At 42.9% G+C, this 18285-nt stretch overlaps 1 protein-coding gene across 5 annotated transcripts in view; it reads left to right on the forward strand.

Moving 5' to 3' along the window:
* GRIN2D (glutamate ionotropic receptor NMDA type subunit 2D) overlaps positions 1-18285 on the forward strand; it is an 855799-nt gene that overhangs the window by 562148 nt on the left and 275366 nt on the right. For all 5 annotated transcript variants that reach the window (XM_056544763.1, XM_056544766.1, XM_056544762.1 and 2 more), the window contains one exon: positions 14276-14429. In XM_056544763.1, coding sequence (XP_056400738.1) covers positions 14276-14429 — 154 coding nt within the window. The remainder of the gene's footprint in view (positions 1-14275; positions 14430-18285) is intronic.

Below are 18285 nucleotides of genomic sequence, written 5' to 3' on the forward strand. Positions count from 1 at the left end.
ACAGTGCTCTCTGCTGAAAACTCTGTCCATCTCAGGAACTGTCCAGAACAGTATAGGTTTGCTATGGGCATTTGCTCCTACTCTGGAAAGTTCCTGACTTTGACAGAGGTGTCAGCAAAGAGCACTGTGGTCAGACAGAAAAGAGCAACTCAACTTCCTCTGTAGTATACAGCAGCTGATAAGTACTAGAAGGATTAAGATTTTTTAATAGAAGTAATATACAAATCTGTTTAACTTGTTGGAGCCAGTTGATATGAAAAAACATTTTTCATCGGAGTACCCCTTTAACTATCTTCTCTAAAAATTTGACGCATTTCTGCCATGAGAGTCAAATAATAACACATTTGATTATTGTAGAGTTTGCAGAAATCGTATGTCTAGGCTATCAAGCCCTTATAATATACTTAATAATCCATCCATGTTGCAGGGAACTTTTATTCACTATTAATAGATTTCATAGAATTACTGTGCTCAGCTTCAATATAAAGATAATGTGGTGTATGAGATGTAATGAAACCTCCATTCAATGGATTTGATTGACATCTCTTATGACGTTATTCATACAGGTCAGCAGCTGGATGGCTGCAAAATTGTTTCAAAAAATATTAGCATTAGAATTCCCTGCAGGAAATAAAAGGCACAGTTGTACTGTACTGACTGAGTAGAGGTAGGAAGCTCCAGACTAGCTCATTATTTTTACATACACATATACGCATATAAGATTTATCCTCCAGAACACTGATAGTAACATTTCCATAAAGCTTTGTATACTGGAGCATTGGAGGGACAACCAGTTAGAATGCAAATGAAAGGGTTTTGCATGCTGATCTCAAATGGATAGCTGTAAGATGATTATAAATTCTGAATGCACCATACTTTACATGTTTATTCACATTAAGTATATGTCTTTAAATGTTTAGAGATACCTCAGCCTTGGACAATTACTGTATATACTCGAGTATAAGCCGACCCGAATATAAGCCGAGGCCCCTAATTTCACCCCAAAAACCCAGGAAAAGTTATTGACTCGACTATAACCCTAGGGTGTGAAAATACATCACCCCCCCCCGTCATCATCCAGACCCCCGCCATTAACACCCTCATCATCATCCCCCCTTCATCATCACGGCCTGTCATCATCCCCCTCTTCATCATTACCCTGTAATCTTCCCCCTGTCATCATCCAACACCCCCCCTTCATCATTACCCTGTCATCATCCCACACACCCCTTCATCATCACCGCCTGTCATCATCCCCCCTTCATCATCACCGCCTGTCATCATCCCCCTGTCATCATCCCACACCCCCCTTCATCATCACCGCCTGTCATCATTACCCTGCCATCATCCCACACAACCCCCTTCATCACCGCCTGTCATCATTACCCTGTCATCATCCCCCCCTTCATCATCCCCCCTTCATCATCACCGACTGTCATCAGCCCCCCCTTCATCATCACCGCTTGTCTATGTCTGATTTAACAGTGGTCTTCAACCTGCAGACCTCCAGATGTTCCAAAACTACAACTCCCAGCATCTGGAGGTCTGCAGGTTGAAGACCACTGCGGCCTTCGACATCATCCAGACCCCCCACCCCCTTTAGTTTTGTACTCACGAGGTCCAGGCCATCTGTGCTGCAGGGACCGTCCGGTGGGGAGGGATAGTCGTTCCGGGCTGTCCATCTTCACCGGGGGCCTCTTCTCCGCGCTTCGGGCCCGGAATAGACGATGCCTTGACGATGACGCACAGGGACGTTGCTCATGAACGTCCCTGTGCGTCGTCGTCAAGGCAACGTCACTATTCCGGGGCCGGGCCCGAAGCGCGGAGAAGTGGCCCCCCCGGTGAAGATGGACATCCCTCCCCAACGGACGGTCCTGCAGCACAGATGGCCCGGACCAGCTCACCCTAACGTCCCGCCAAGGGAGGTGAGTACAAAACTAAAGGGGGGGGGGGGTCTGGATGATGATGAAGGCCGCAGTGGTCTTCAACCTGCGGACCTCCAGATGTTTCAAAACTACAATTCCCAGCAGGCCCTTGCTGGGAGTTGTAGTTTTGAAACATCTGCAGGTCCGCAGGTTGAAGACCACTGAGGGGGGAGAGTTCACTCGAGTATAAGCCGAGGGGGGTGTTTTCAGCACGAAAAATCGTGCTGAAAAACTCGGCTTATACTCAAGTATATACGGTAAACATGTGGTGTTTGTAGGATTACTGACCTTCTTACTGCACAAATGGATGGATTAACCCGTTTACCCCACAATTCCTCCTTTTGCTATAATGAAAAATAAAGTCTTTCTATATTGTACTGAATATTTTTAGTGTGGCAATATGCAGCCTGGTTATTACATTATTCCAGTTATAAAATGGACAGAAATATCCGCTTTTTGTATTCTCGAGTAGCTGTAATATAGCAGATAATGAAATTTACTGAGCACTCATTTTCCGGGACTTTCATGCATAACTGATTTCATTAAGGATGGGTTTGATTTACGGTACTTTACTTTTTGTCCTAAGCCTCTACTAATTTTCGAGTGCTACTTCTCATGTTGTAGCTCACCATGGGTCCAAGCATACACTGTATTCCCTCTGTATAACAAAAATGTAGGTGTCATCAAACCCATGGATAAAATTCATTCATTATGTAAATGATAAAATATTAATACATGAAACATAATTCATAATGCAAAGGAATCATGCAAAAGAGAAACAATGACATATAGTGCAAGTGAATATTATCTCTCTACTGAATATTTGGCATGTGTTTTTTCAAGCTACAATGCCAACTATTTATTTAGAGAGTGCATGCCAATAAGGTTAAAGAAGTTTTAATGTTAGGGTCTGAATTTGCAATATTTATAGACCTGGCCTTACCAAGTCTTAAATGGTAAATTCTAAGAAATCAGGGAGACATAAGAATTTAGCATTTAGTTCCTATGACATGTTGGGAAATGAACTATATTAATTATCTGGATAGAAATGCTACATGGCAAAGGCCAATATTAATGCTGTATATGAAATTATAGAAAAGGACTTGCTCTATCCTAAAACTAAGTGCAATTGTAGTTTATTACATGCGTCTAATATTGTAAACCAGCAACATAGACTTAAAACAGCTGAGCTACAATCAGGGCCGGCCTTTGGGGTGTGCGAACTGCGTGGCCGCACAGGGCGCCATATCAACAGGCGCACCGGGTGGCCGACACAGCTTGCAGTGTAACAGGCCGGTGTGAGGTGAGATTTTCAAACTCATGCAAAAGTCAGACGGCTCCTCCCCTCCGCTCCCCGAAGTTTTCCGAAGCTAGAGCGGGAGGTCGCAGGTCGCACATCTGCATGAGATAATTAAGCCCGAGGTCGCACGTCTGGATGAGATAATTAAGCCACACACCCTTATCTCCCCCTCCCGGAGGATGGAGTATGCAGATCTGCATTAGACAAGAAGACAGAGCAGGGGGAGAGAGAGGATGCACACAGCTCCCTCACCTCCCCCTCCCCCTGCTCTGTCTCCAGAGGACCTAACTTACCACGGGGAGGTTGCAAGTTTGCACGGGGAAAATACAGAGCAGGGGGAGGGGAGAGAGGACGTGCGTGCTTAGCTCCTCACCTCCCTAATGACTTGTATGTGTGAAGGAGGACATACTGCACTGCACAGGCTGGGGATAAGGGGGGGACATCACAGCATGAAAGCTGGGATGATTTCTGGGTGTGAAGGAGACATATTGCACAGGCTGGGGATGTATAGACTGCAGGGGAATAAATATCATACTGGGGATGATTTCTATGTGTGAGGGGGGGACTCCTGAATGACACATGCTGGGAGTTGTAGTCCTTGTTATGTGTGTTTATGCCAGGGAAACACTGGTGTATGAACTACAACTCCCAGTGTATATGGGGTAATGGGGGGAGGGGGGGGGGGGTACCACAAGGTTAGCTCGCACAGGGCGCCTGAACACCTAAGGCCGGCCCTGGCTACAATACAGGTAAATCTTATTAACAGGAACCTGTCATTACAGTGCACAGGAGCAGTACATTTACGCAGCAAGAGTCCACAAGATTGGCTGTCGTACTCCCGACAAAACAGTCAAGACCAAAGATCGTACCTGTCTTGGTGGGTTATCCTTATTGAAACAAAAATTCCCTTTAGGGCTGATGCCCCTCAGGGACTAATTCCCTCTAGCTGGGGATTCCCCCAAAATAAAATCTATCACTTTTATTTCTTCAAAAATGGTGAATTAAAACCACAAGCATATGGAGAAAGGTATCGCACTATATGGCAATATGTAATTTGTAGTTTTGAGAATTTGTTATATGATGGCTTCCAGCTATTGTTATATCCCTAGCTATGACACTGATTCTTCACATTAGAGCCTCTACCCGGTTGCTGGTTGTGACCTGTAAAGCGTTAAGGAGGTTTTGAGGAGATTCAGTAGCAGTTAGAGGAGTATCAGTATCGTCAGCCCTGAAGGTAATTTTTGTATAATTTTTATTTCTCCCAGGAGCCATTCTGGGATGATTTTGTTTTGATTTTATGTCCTTGTTGATGGCACGGTCTGTACTTATAGGATTGACATGGGGAGTGACTTTCCCCTGTTGCATGGTTACTCCATCAATGGTTACCATGGCAGCCAGAGGACAGGATGGTCACTAGGTCTCTGGCTTTGCCTGGTAGGGAAGCCTTTGAGGCCCAGCTTCAGTCTTGGTCCCACAGACTGTCATTGTAATACTGACCAGTATAGTATACAGCAGTACAAATGTACTGCTGTCTACTATACCAGTGATCAGACAATCACAGATTTAGGCCCCCTAAGAGGGTGGAGGGGATGATAACGAAGTGTAAAAAAATGCTGAATACACAAATTCACCATCGATATCTGCAGGAATTAAATACAGTGATAAACAGACACATTTCCTAATATTTTAAGATTCTGTAACAACAGGAATGTTCCTCAGGACTGGCACATAGCAAATATATTGCCAATATTCAAAAAGAGGTTAAAAAATGATAAAAAAATAATAAAATCTGTAGTCCTTGGAGTATCTTAATGTAAATAATCCTATAACACATCATCAACATGGGTTTCTGTGGGATTGGTTCTGTCAGTCTAATCTGATCAGCTTCTTTATGGAGGCCAGTTATAGATTGGACCAGGGCAAACCATATTTGTGAGTTTCTGGACTTTTCAAAGGCATTTGGTACTGTGCCACATAAAAGGTTGCTGGAACTAGGGGAGGATATATGTAAATGGTTAGTAACTGGCTCAGTGATGAAAAAAAAACTCAACTATTATAAGTATGCAGGTGGTAATTAAAGGGGTACTCCGGCAGAATTATTATTTTTTTAAATCAACTGTTGCCAGAAAGTTAAACATTTTTGTAACAACAAAAGATTCTCATCACCACCATGCAGAGGCAGGGGGACCCTTTATAGACCAACAAATGTCAAGTTGGTTCCTCCATGGACCTCCTTAATGTGGGCAATAAGATGGGGAGCTCCCTTTCCAGTGTGTATGTAGATTATATGCTCCAAGACTCGGACATGGAGTTGCCTAATGGTCTTGCCCACATAAAAATGAGGACAAATGAGGGCATATACTACAAAGGTAGTGCAACATGTTATGAGTTCATTTACATAGTGAGTGAAACTGGCTAATCTGATATTCCTGCCAGGAAGAATATGGGCACAAAACAAACAAGCACAATGGAGGAAAAAGAAAAAGCCGGCCACTCACCAGTAGGTTTCTTTCTTCAGGCTTTATTCATGCCGAAAATACTCACATATAAGTGGGAGACAATGCGGGGAAGAGCAGGGGGGTACAGTGGCAACAAGCTCCGTTTCGCACACTTAAGTGCTTCGTCCGGTCATATGGCCGGACGAAGCACTTAAGTGTGCGAAACGGAGCTTGTTGCCACTGTACCCCCCTGCTCTTCCCTGCATTGTCTCCCCCTTATATGTGAGTATTTTCGGCATGAATAAAGTCTGAAGAAAGAAACCTACTGGTGAGTGGCCAGCTTTTTCTTTTTCCTCCATTGTGTGTGTGAGATATTGCTGGACATTGCTCTGGCCTGAGCCCCACCAGTCATTCTTAAGCAAGTACCAAACTAAAGAAGCCCATATCCAGGTATCTCCCATTGTGGAGTGCCCGCAGTGCCGCAGGAGTGTTTTCTCTCTACAGCTATTACGAAACAAACAAGTCCTACAAGGATGATTGCCTTTGGGAGTATCTTTGGTAAGTCAGTTTGATTTACGGAACTTATTAGCATTAGCAGTGGAATTTTTAGTTTGTCGCCCAGGGTTATATTTAGGGATGTCCCGCTACCATTCTTTTAAGACTGAGTACGAGTACCGATACTTTAATTCTAGTACTCGCCGATACCAAGTATGAGTACTTTTATTTTAATGGGAATCTGACCCCAGGGTGACCCGGTCTCTGGAGCTGCTTACCGTGCTGATATGTGGGTTCTTATTGTGTGTTGTGTGCAGTGCAGGTGGCTTCTGTAGTATGAGCCAAGATCTTTCTCTTCTCCATTGGACAGAACAGGGAAATGGCATTGGCGGCGAGACCGATGTCTCTGGAACGATTGCACTGATGTTCACATGGTGAGGAGCGATAGAAACCAGATCACCTGCACTGTCTAAATATAAACTCAAGTTAGTGCAGGTGACTCTGTTGTAAGATTGCCTTTAATAGTAGGTAGTATCCCCTTGTAGGTAGTATAGATAGTTGCAGACACTAGTAGCAGCCCCCCTGTAGACTGCAGCCCCACCCCTGTAGACTGCAGCCCCCCCTTGTAGACAGCGCCCCCTCTTTTGTAGACAGCACCCCCTATTGTCCCCTTTGTAGACAACAGCCCCCCCCCTGTAGACAGTGCCCCCTCTTTTCCCCTTTACAGACAGCAAGCCCCTCTGTAGACAGTGGGCCCCCTCCTTGTAGACAGGGACCCACCTTTGTAGATAGCACCCCCCTTGTAGACAGTGCCCCCCCTTGTCCCCCTTGTAAACAGCAGGCCCCCCACTTTGAAGATGGCAGGCCCCCATTGTAGACAGCGCTCCCTCTTGTCCCCCTTGTAGACAGCAAGGTCCCCCCTTGTAGACATCAGTCCCCATCCCCTTGTAGACAGAAGGCCTCATCCCCTTGTAGACAGCAGCCCCCCTTATAGACAGCAGCCCCCCCCTTGTAGACAGCAGCCCCCCCCTTAGACAGCAGGCATCCTTTATAGACAGCAGCCCCCCCTTATAGACAGCAGGCCCCCCCTTATAGACAGCAGGTCCCCCCTTATAGACAGCAGGTCCCCCTTATAGACAGCAGGCCCCCCTCTTATAGACAGCAGCCCCCCCCCCTTTATAGACAGCAGCCCCCCTTATAGACAGCAGGCCCCCCCTTGTAGACAGCAGACCCCCCTACTCTTGTAGACAGTGCTCACCTGCAGCTGTCCTTGGGTGTTGCCGCTCCACTGTCCCGTTCTCCCGATCACATCATGGCATCCTATGGAGGAGCATGTGACATACACATCATTTTGCTTCCTCCGTAGCGTTACGCTAAGCGCAGGGGAGGAGGCGTGACGTGTGTGTCACATGCTCCTCCATAGGACACCATGATGCGATCGGGAAAACGGGACAGCGGAGTAGGGCTGCACAGCAGCAAGAATTGGACATGGTATCGGAGACATTAAACGAGTCACCGATACCATGCAAATGCCGAGTATCGGCCCCGATACCGATACTAGTATTGGTATCGGGACATCCCTAGTTATATTCCTTCTGTAGGTGATTAAAGGAGGGTTTTTTACGACATCTCTGAGGTCATCATCTGCTTCCAGTATATACCAATTCTTGGTATTGGTATATTGGTCATGGTATTATGTGGACAGAGTATTCAACAAAATATTACAATGCCCTCAAAAAGTAGATTTTGCATGGATTTACTAAATATGGAAAGACCCAAACGTTAAATGGATGGTGTTGTAATTTTAAAGTGCCAGCCATTCCTGCTGGCCCTAAGACAATGCTCCCTACATATCACATGCCATTTATAATAAGATAACTTCTTATGCTCCCACAAATGTTTTAGGGGTACCCCCTGTTTATAACTCACTAGCTGAGTACCTGGCATTGCTCGGTTTTTCCTTCCTAATCCTTGTTGGGGAGGAAAATAAACAAAGGAGGAAGCTTTTGACTTCATATCCAGTCCTCACATGTTGTTGTCATATCCCAACCCCATGTCCCATCTTCCTATTCTGACCTCCTATTCCGACCTCCCATCCCGACCTCATATCCCGTCCTCCTATCTAGACTTCCTATCTTGACCTCCTATCCCGTCCTCCTATCTGGACCTCATATATCGACCTCCTATATTGACCTCCTATATCGACCTCCTATCCTGACCTCCTATTTCGACCTCCTATCCTGTCCTCCTATCCTGTCCTCCTATCCTGTCCTCCTATCTCGGCCTCCTATCTCGACCTCCTATCTCGACTTCCTATCTCGATCTCCTATCCCGACCTCCTATCCCGTCCTCCTATCTCGACCTCCTATCTCAACCTCCTATCTCGACCTCCCACTCAACCTCCTATCCCAACCTCCTATCCCGTGCTCCTATCCTGTCCTCCTATCCCGTCCTTCTATCCCGACCTCCTATACCGACCTCCTATTTCGTCCTCCTATATCGACCTCCTATCCCGACCTCCTATCCCGTCCTCCTATCTCGACCTGCTATCTCGACCTCCTGTCCCGACCTCCTATCCCGACCTCCTATCCCGACCTCCTATCTCGAACTCCTATCCCGACCTCATATCTTGACCTCCTATCCCGTCCTCATATCCCGTCCTCCTATCCCGACGTCCTCTTATCCCGTCCTCCTATCTCTACCTCCTATCTCGTCCTCCTATCTTGACCTCCCATCCCAACCTCCTATCCCGACCTCCTATCCCATCCTCCTATCCCGTCCTTCTATCCCGTCCTTCTATCCCGACCTCCTATCCCGACCTCATATCCTGTCCTCCTATATCGACCTTCTATCCCGACCTCCTATCCCGTCCCCCTATCTCGACCTCCTATCTCGACCTCCTATCTCGACCTCCTATCCCGACCTCATATCTCGACTAGTGTTGCTCGCAAATATTCGCAATGCGAGTATTATTCGCGAATATCTCATATTCGCAAATTTGCGAATATTCGCGAATATAGCACTATATATTCGTAATTACGAATATTCGTTTTTTTTCACAGTACACATCACAGTGATCACCCCTCTCTGCTTCCAGCTTGTGTGGTGTAAGGAAGGCTCTAATACTACTGTGTGAGACTGGCGTGCAAATTATCACATATGCGAAAATGTGCATATGCTTATTTTCGCATATGCGAATTTTCGCTTATGCTAACTTTTGTATATGCTAATTTTCGCATATGTTAATTTTCGCATATGCGAAAATAAAACGAGAATATTACGAATATGCGAATTTAGCGAATATATGACGAATATTCGTCCATATATTCGCGAATATTTGCAAATTTGAATATGGCCTATGCCGCTCAACACCAATCTCGACCTCCTATCCCGACCTCCTATCCCGTCCTCCTATCCCGACGTCCTCTTATCCCATCCTCCTATCTCTACCTCCTATCTCGACCTCCTATCCTGACCTCCAATCCCAACCTCCTATCCCGACCTCCGATCCCGATCTCCTATCCCATCCTCCTATCCCGTCCTCATACACCGAACTCTTATCTTGACCTCCTATCCCGACCTCCTATCCCGACCTCATATCCCGTCCTCATATCCCGTCCTCATATCCTGACCTCACATCCTGTCCTCATATCCTGACCAGTAATATGTGTACCAGGTATTGAAATATCTCCAGCCGTACGGAAGTTATGTGGGAAAATATATTTCCCATTGATTTGCATGGGACTTTAACCCCTTAACGACGCAGGACGTATATATTTACGTCCTGCGCAGGCTCCCGCGATATGAAGCGGGATCGCGCCGCGATCCCGCATCATATCGCGTCGGTCCCGGCGCTAATCAACGGCCGAGACCCGCGGCTAATACCACACATCGCCGATCGCGGCGATGTGCGGTATTAACCCTTTAGAAGCGGCGGTCAAAGCTGACCGCCGCTTCTAAAGTGAAACTGAAAGTATCCCGGCTGCTCAGTCGGGCTGTTCGGGACCGCCGCGGTAAAATCGCGGCGTCTCGAACAGCTGATCGGACACCGGGAGGGCTCTTACCTGCCTCCTCGGTGTCCGATCGACGAATGACTGCTCCGTGCCTGAGATCCAGGCAGGAGCAGTCAAGCGCCGATAATGCTGATCACAGGCGTGTTAATACACGCCTGTGATCAGGATGAGAGATCAGTGTGTGCAGTGTTATAGGTCCCTATGGAACCTATAACACTGCAAAAAAAAAGTAAAAAAAAAGTGTTAATAAAGGTCATTTAACCCCTTCCCTAATAAAAGTTTGAATCACCCCCCTTTTCCCATAAAAAAAAATAAAACAGTGTAAAAAAAATAAATAAACATATGTGGTATCGCCGCATGCGTAAATGTCCGAACTATAAAAATATATAATTAATTAAGCCGTACGGTCAATGGCGTACGCGCAAAAAAATTCCAAAGTCCAAAAAAGCGTATTTTGGTCACTTTTTATAACATTAAAAAATGAATAAAAAGTGATCAAAAAGTCCGATCAAAACAAAAATCCTACCGATAAAAACTTCAGATCACGGCGCAAAAAATGAGTCCTCATACCGCCCCGTACATGGAAAAATAAAAAAGTTATAGGGGTCATTTTTAAACGTATAAATTTTCCTGCATGTAGTTATGATTTTTTCCAGAAGTGCGACAAAATCAAACGTATATAAGTAGGGTATAATTTTAACCGTATGGACCTACAGAATAATGATAAGGTGTAATTTTTACCGAAATATGCAATGCGTAGAAACGGAAGCCCCCAAAAGTTACAAAATGGCGTTTTTTTTTCGATTTTGTCGCACAATGATTTTTTTTTCCGTTTCGCCGTGCATTTTTGGGTAAAATGACTAATGTCACTGCAAAGTAGAATTGGCGATGCAAAAAATAAGCCATAATATGGATTTGTAGGTGGAAAATTGAAAGGGTTATGATTTTTAAAAGGTAAGGAGGAAAAAACGAAAGTGCAAAAACGGAATAACCCTGAGTCCTTAAGGGGTTAAACAAATACCCAACCCTCATAAATGGGGGTAGTTAAGGGTTAAATTAACTATCCTATATTTTAAGTGGACATATAAGTAACATGTGACCAAGTATTATCGAAATATCTCCAGCCGTTTGGAAGTTATGTAGTAACATATATTTCCCATAGACTTGTATTGTCTTTAAACAAAAACCCTGACCCTGGCAATTGGGGGTGGGTAAGGGTTAAATTATCTATCCTATGTTTGTTGTTGACATATAAGTAACATGTGTGCGAAGTTTCAGTTTTCATGCTGGAACATACACACATACACACACACATAGACACATACACACATTGGCCCTCATTTACTATTGCAAACCCGTCGTGTTGTGCGCCAGATTCTGTCTCATTGTGCCAGAAATTCTGTCTGTGCCAGATTTTGTGCCAGAATTTGCACTAGAATTGAAAAAACCCGACTATCTCTCAATTTTGCTAAGAAAACCCAACATATTTTCTAAGGTTTCCACATAAAATGGGGTGGATTTGAGCTGAGGAAAACCAGACAGATCAGAGCAGGTGTAAAAAAAAGCAAAGTGTAGGGAAAGTGGAAAATGTAGGGAAACCTTAGTAAATACCGTGGAAAATAAATTGTAGGGAAACAAACCCACAAAGAAACCTACAACACTCTTAGTGAATGAGGGTCATTGAGTTATATATATATATATATATATATATATGTATATATATATATATATATATGTATGTATTTCTAAAGTTTTCCATTCCTTTTTCAAAGTTCCACAATCTTACATTCAATGACAGAAGCATGTATCTTATCCCCTAATATCTCGGCTTAAGGTAAACTTTAATAAAAATGTTTGATCGTTTCTCATTTGTTTAAACAAAAAATTGCAGCATTTTAATTTAACTTCTAACTTCTTGTGTTTATTATTAGATTATATTTCTAATAAAGCTACAGCAAAAGTCTTATTTGCTTTGAACAGGTTGTTAAATATGACAAAAAAATGCCTCTGAAAGTCTGTACAGATAATACGGCGTGGCACTCTTGAGCCTACATAAACCATATCATTAGATAACCTCTGTGGTAGGAATAATGCTCTTCTGTAATTAGTTTTGGTCTGACATTATTTAATTAGTTTGCAAATGCAATGGTTCATTTACCTGCCTAAAATAGACGCTTGAATTCAAGGTTTATAAATCTCTACTTGAACTGGTGCACCTCTGGAGGAAAATTTTTTGCAGCGGATTTGCATATGATCTATGATTAAAATATTTGGTTTTAATAAGCCCTTGCCGGTTTTGATGCCTAAAAAAAAAAAAAAAAAAAAATATACAAAACACACCTGTCAATCAAAGGCCTTCTATCACAACTTGGATAGACAGATAATGGATCAAGGATATTTTAGTATTGCTCTAGGTTAAGATTTTGTCTGTGATGTAAGGTCACACACTTGACTAACATTCAGTAACTGAAGCAACTGGGCCACAATGCTCACAATGCTAAAGTTCTTCTTCAATAGTAAATGTTTATTATAGGCAAACAATTCAATGTAAAGTATAGAATGTCACGGCGGTAGCTCCTTGCAGGAGGGGGATTCATCCTATAGGCTTTAGAGGGCACAGTGGGTCAATGGAACACATAAGAAATAAATAAGTCATGACAAAAGAACCAACATCTTAGTACTGGTAGGATGCATTATCACAAGGTAAGAAAATCAGCACATGGAATCTAAAGGGTTGCTACCATGATGGCAGAGATTTAGGTGGATGATAAAGAAAGGAAAGGGAGGAGACAGAGAAGGTAAGAGGATCCAGGACATACAGGCATACAAGTACACATCGCGGGTTGGGCAAGCACCAATTTCTAAATTAGCATGTGCAGAACCTGTTATACAGGCAGTCAGTAGCTAAAGAGAGGGGTCCCAGATGAGCAGGGTTTTAATGGGCAAGGTCGAGGACAGAAAATCCATCCAGGGGTTCCAGATAGCATGGTTCTTATCAATCTGTTATCTGGAGTCTGCCAGTAGTTCTTCCATTCTGTGTAAATGAAAGATCTCCTGAAGCCAGGACGAAATGGTTGGCTGGAAGGAGGATTTTCATGGATTTGGAATCACTGTCATGGCTGCCAGTAGCAGGAAAGATATCAACTGAGCAGTTTCCGTGAATATATTTGCAGGTAATATGGAGAGTAAGAGGGATTCTGGAGTTTAATGCTACAGTTTTTATTTATCCCTTCCTTTGAGTTTACATCTAGTTGTACCTGTATTGAAGCAAAAGTCACCAAGATGAGCACCCTTGATCCCATACACCTTTTTTTTTAATACTTAATAATTTAAATAAATGCTAAAAAAAAAAAAAGTGCTAAATAAATGAAATATTTTACAGTATGGGTGGTGTGTTTACATTATTTCCAAACCTAGAACTTTTTTTGTTGATCTTTTAGGCTGGAGAGTATGATTTCTGGGGCTTTTTTGGTTAAAACGTGTAAAACTGGTTAAATTGTCTAAATCGTCTGTAAAACTGGCACATTTTTCCAGAAAAGTCTCTCATCTACAATATGGTTGGAATTTCTGCTCAGAAGTGAATAAGGGGAATTAGGCTTATTAACGTTTTTTTCCCCAAAACATAAAAATTTGTGGCCTATCCCTGGACAGGCTTTCATTATCACAATATCAGATAAGTAGGCACAGGGCCATACATATAGTAGTGGTCATTTTACCTCTTCCTGCATCCCTTTCAATTATCTGATATGCAGGCGTTGCTGGGAGCCAGACATCTGCCAATCTGATATTGACAGCCTATCTTAAGAATAGACCATCAGCATCAAGGTCCTAGAAAAGCCCTTTAATTAATAATGGGGAAAAAAAGCTATGCTTTTAGTTTAAATAGAGGACCCCCATCCTCTATGAAGATATAACCCATATATGATTACTCATTTAAGAGGACATAGAAAAGAACAATGATTTTATGTTCTCAGAGTCCCAGAATGATAAATGTATGTCTTGTAGTAAACATTTAAGATATAATATTAATGGACATATTGTTGTTGAGCACTTTTCTTCAGTCTCTGTTGCAGCATCTATATTTCTCCTCTTTTATTCTGACAGGTGTTTTACCAGCGTGCCGATATGGCCATCGGCTCTCTCACTATAAACGAGGAACGATCTGAAATTATTGACTTCTCGGTTCCCTTTGTGGAAACAGGAATCAGTGTGATGGTGTCCAGGAGCAATGGAACAGTCTCCCCTTCAGCATTCCTAGGTAATAACAAAACACATCATTTATTCTATTCCCGGTGAGAGGATTACTGGTTTTCAAACAAAATAAACTACATTCAGGTTTACATTCTTTTATTTCCCGTGTAGGTCCTTTCATTTTAGTTTTATGTCATAGTTATGGACTGACAAGGTTCATCAAAAATATCGAAATCTGCTGATCACATACTCAGTTGAAAAGTTCATATCGGGCTTAGAAATGTACTTGATAGGTACTAAAATTCGAATTCAGTGCCAGCACATAGTAAGGACATTTCAGAGGCTCACATCTTTTTATTGTTAGTTTAAAGTTTATAGAGAAAATCCAAATTGGAGTCACCATAAAGGAGCTGTCTGACATTAGAATATATATATATATATATGTATATATATATATATATGAACAATAACAAGGTCCGGCACCAGGATGGTTGCAGATAAAAGCTTGCGTTACTTTATTGAAGAAATCGCTGTACAAAGTAGGACATCTGACACGTTTCGCACATAAATGTGCTCAATCATAAACAGTCTACGATTAAGCACATTTATGTGCGAAACACGTCAGATGTCCTACCTTGTACACCGATTTCTTCAATAAAGTAACGCAAGCTTTTATCTGCAACCATCCTGGTGCTGGACCTCGTCTTTGTTCTTATGCATTAGAAAAGCTGGAGGCGGTGCCAGCCGGTCTACGGCACAGGTGATGAGAAGGGCGTGCTAGCGGTGATATATATATATATATATATATATATATATATATATATATATATATATATATATATGTATAATCTCTCCCTAATGAACATTTAATAAAACTTGTCATGTTGCAAACACAGTCCATTCTGCAGGTGTCATGTTATAGAGCAGGAGGATATGATCACATATAAAATGATATATAGTTAGGAGGGAAAAGTTACAGAATTCTACTCATCAAAGGGGTATTCCGGGCAAAAACATTTTATCCCCTATCCAAAAGATAGGGAATAAGATGTCTGATCGCGGAGGGCCCGCTGCTTAGACCCCCCGCGATCCCCCTGCAGCACCCGCATTCTATGCGGGTGCTGAATCTCAAGTTTCGGAAACCTCCGGGTTTCTGGGACTGGGGACGGGACGTCACACCACGCCCCCTCCATTCATGTCTATGGGAGGGGGGGGGTGACGACACGTCACATCCCCAGTCCCGGAAACCCGGAGGTTTCCGTAACTTGAGATTCAGCACACGTATAGAATGCGGGTGCTGCAGGGAGATCGCAGAGGGTCTCAGCAGTGGACCCCCCACAATCAGACATCTTATCCCCTATCCTTTTGATAGGGGATAAAATGTTTTTGCCCAGAATACCCCTTTAATAATGTAAATCTCATCTCATTATTTGATTAGTCAAGTGGCTGGTGCTCAGTGATTGACAGCTATCTCTAAATGCAAAATTATACACAGATGTCTGACAATCACTGAGAAGGACCACCCACATGACTACTTAGCCCAACAGAGATTTACATTTAGCCCTATATGCCACTGTACTCCCAAACAGTGGGATTTGTCTCTCAGCCTTCTATCACCAACATAGGAGGCTCGAAATATGATGTAAACATAGCCTTAGTATGTTTCATTTTATTCAAGCATTGAGCTGCAAATTGAAAGGTGGAATAAGGACAAAACTAGCCCAGTCGGCAGTCATCCTGTGTACATCGTGTGCTGTTGTAGTTTTATCGTGTAACTGCTATCAAGCAATTTAAACTGCTATCAAGCAATTCATTGTGTGTGAAAGAAAGCCAGCCATAGTGAGATGTCTCACCAACCCATGAGGCCAGAGAAATGTTCCTAAAGAAGCACTCCAGTTTTTTCCCCCGTATGATGCATACTCATTATTAGTGCTACAGTGTCATCTGTTGCATTCCACAGCTGTATCCATGCATTTTATTAATGTAACAGGGTCATGTAATCGCAAGTCTGACTCGAATAAAAGTCCAATCAAAACAAAAATGGTACCAATAAAAAACCCAAATGCGCAAAAATAAAAAAGTTATAGGGGTCAAAAAAATTACAATTTTATGCATACTAATTTTGGTGCATGAAGTTATAATATTTTTAACCCCTTAAGGACTCAGCCCTTTTTCACCTTAAGGATTCAGCCCTTTTTTGCAAATCTGACCACTCTCACTTTATTTCATTAATAACCCTGGGATGCTTTTACGTTTCATTCTAATTCTGAGAATTTTCGTCATACTTGCATCCTTTCTTGGTGAAAAATCCCCAAATTTCATGAAAACCCCCCCACATGGCACACTATTTGAGAAACTACACCACTCAAGGAACGTAACAAGGGGTATAGTGAGCTTTACCACCTCACAGGTGTTTGACGACTTTGCATTAAAGTTGGAAATGAAAATGGAAAATGCCTTAAATTTTGCTTACCTGAAAATTTCAATTCCTGGAGTCCGTAGGCAGCACAGTATGGGTTAAACTTGTTTCCCCCGAACTTGTCAGAAGAGATAAACAGCATCTAATTAAAGCATTAGCATAATTAATCAGCCCCTCCTTCCCCTACAAATACCCTCACAGAACCACACACCACAGAGTAGTTTTATAGCATGATTTATTAGGGTGGGAAGCCTGTGCTGCCTACGGACTCCAGGAATTGAAATTTTCAGGTAAGCAAAATTTAAGGCATTCCTGGACGTCCTACGGCAGCACAGTATGGGACCTGAGTGGCAGAGAATAATTAAGGGAGGGCATTACTTCTTGAACGCTTGTTCTAACACTGTTTTACCCAAGGCTGGACAACTGGAGAAATCCAGACGATAATGTTGCACAAAAGTAGTCGGAGTCGCCCAGGTTGCTGCTCTACATATTTCTTGTAGGGACACATAGGATACCTCTGGCCAGGAAGTCGCTGTTGCTCTTGTAGAAAGCGCCTTTAAGTCCTTTGGAGGCTCCAATCCCTCTATCTGGAAGCAGAAACAGATTGTTTTCTTTATCCAGTTGGTAATTGTGGACTTCGCCACTTTAGCACCCCGAGATTTTTTCCAAATTGTACAGATGATCTGAATGATTGCGTTCTAGCGATGTACTCCAAGACCGCTCTCCTCATGTCCACTTTAGATATTACCTAATTCTCCGAGAGAGCCGGAAGGATGACCTCTTGTTGCAGGTTATTCACCGAATTCACTTTAGGGATAAAACCTGGTAATGTACGTAACACCAACGTGTTCCCCAAGTCTCTGAGATACGGTTCTCGACATGACAGTGCTTGAATCTCGCTTATGCGTCGAGCTGATGCAATGGCCACCAAAAAACATGTCTTACATGTAAGAAATTTTAACTCAATGGATTCTAGGGGCTCAAACGGCTCCAATGTCAAGCATTTCAATACTTTGGAGAGATCCCAAAATGGTATTGGTTTATTTATTTTTGGGCATAGGTTCTTGACCCCTTTAAAGAACCTCTTGAATAATGGTTCATTAGAAAATTTACCTGAAGAAAAAAAGTTAATGGCCGCAAATTGTACCTTTAAAGTTGATTGCTTTAGGCCCTTGTGCATTCCTTGTTGCAGAAAACAGAGCATCATTGGCACCATTATTTCTTGTTCTGGGTACATAGAGCTGAACAACCTCCAGACTCTTGTATAACACTTCTTCGTGCCCGGCTTACTGGAGTTTACCAATGTTGTAATAATCTCCTTAGTAAGCCCCTTCTTCTTTAATGACTCCAATTCACTTTCCATGCTGTAAGCTTGAGGAATTTCAGATCCTGATGATAAATTCCCCTTTGACTGAGTAAATCCACTCTTTCTGGTAGATGCCAAAACTGATCCCGTGACACATCTCTGATTATGGAAAACCAGGCCCTCCTAAGCCAGAAGGGT

Source organism: Hyla sarda, chromosome 10, assembly GCF_029499605.1.
Source record: "Hyla sarda isolate aHylSar1 chromosome 10, aHylSar1.hap1, whole genome shotgun sequence".
Lineage (NCBI taxonomy): Eukaryota > Metazoa > Chordata > Amphibia > Anura > Hylidae > Hyla > Hyla sarda.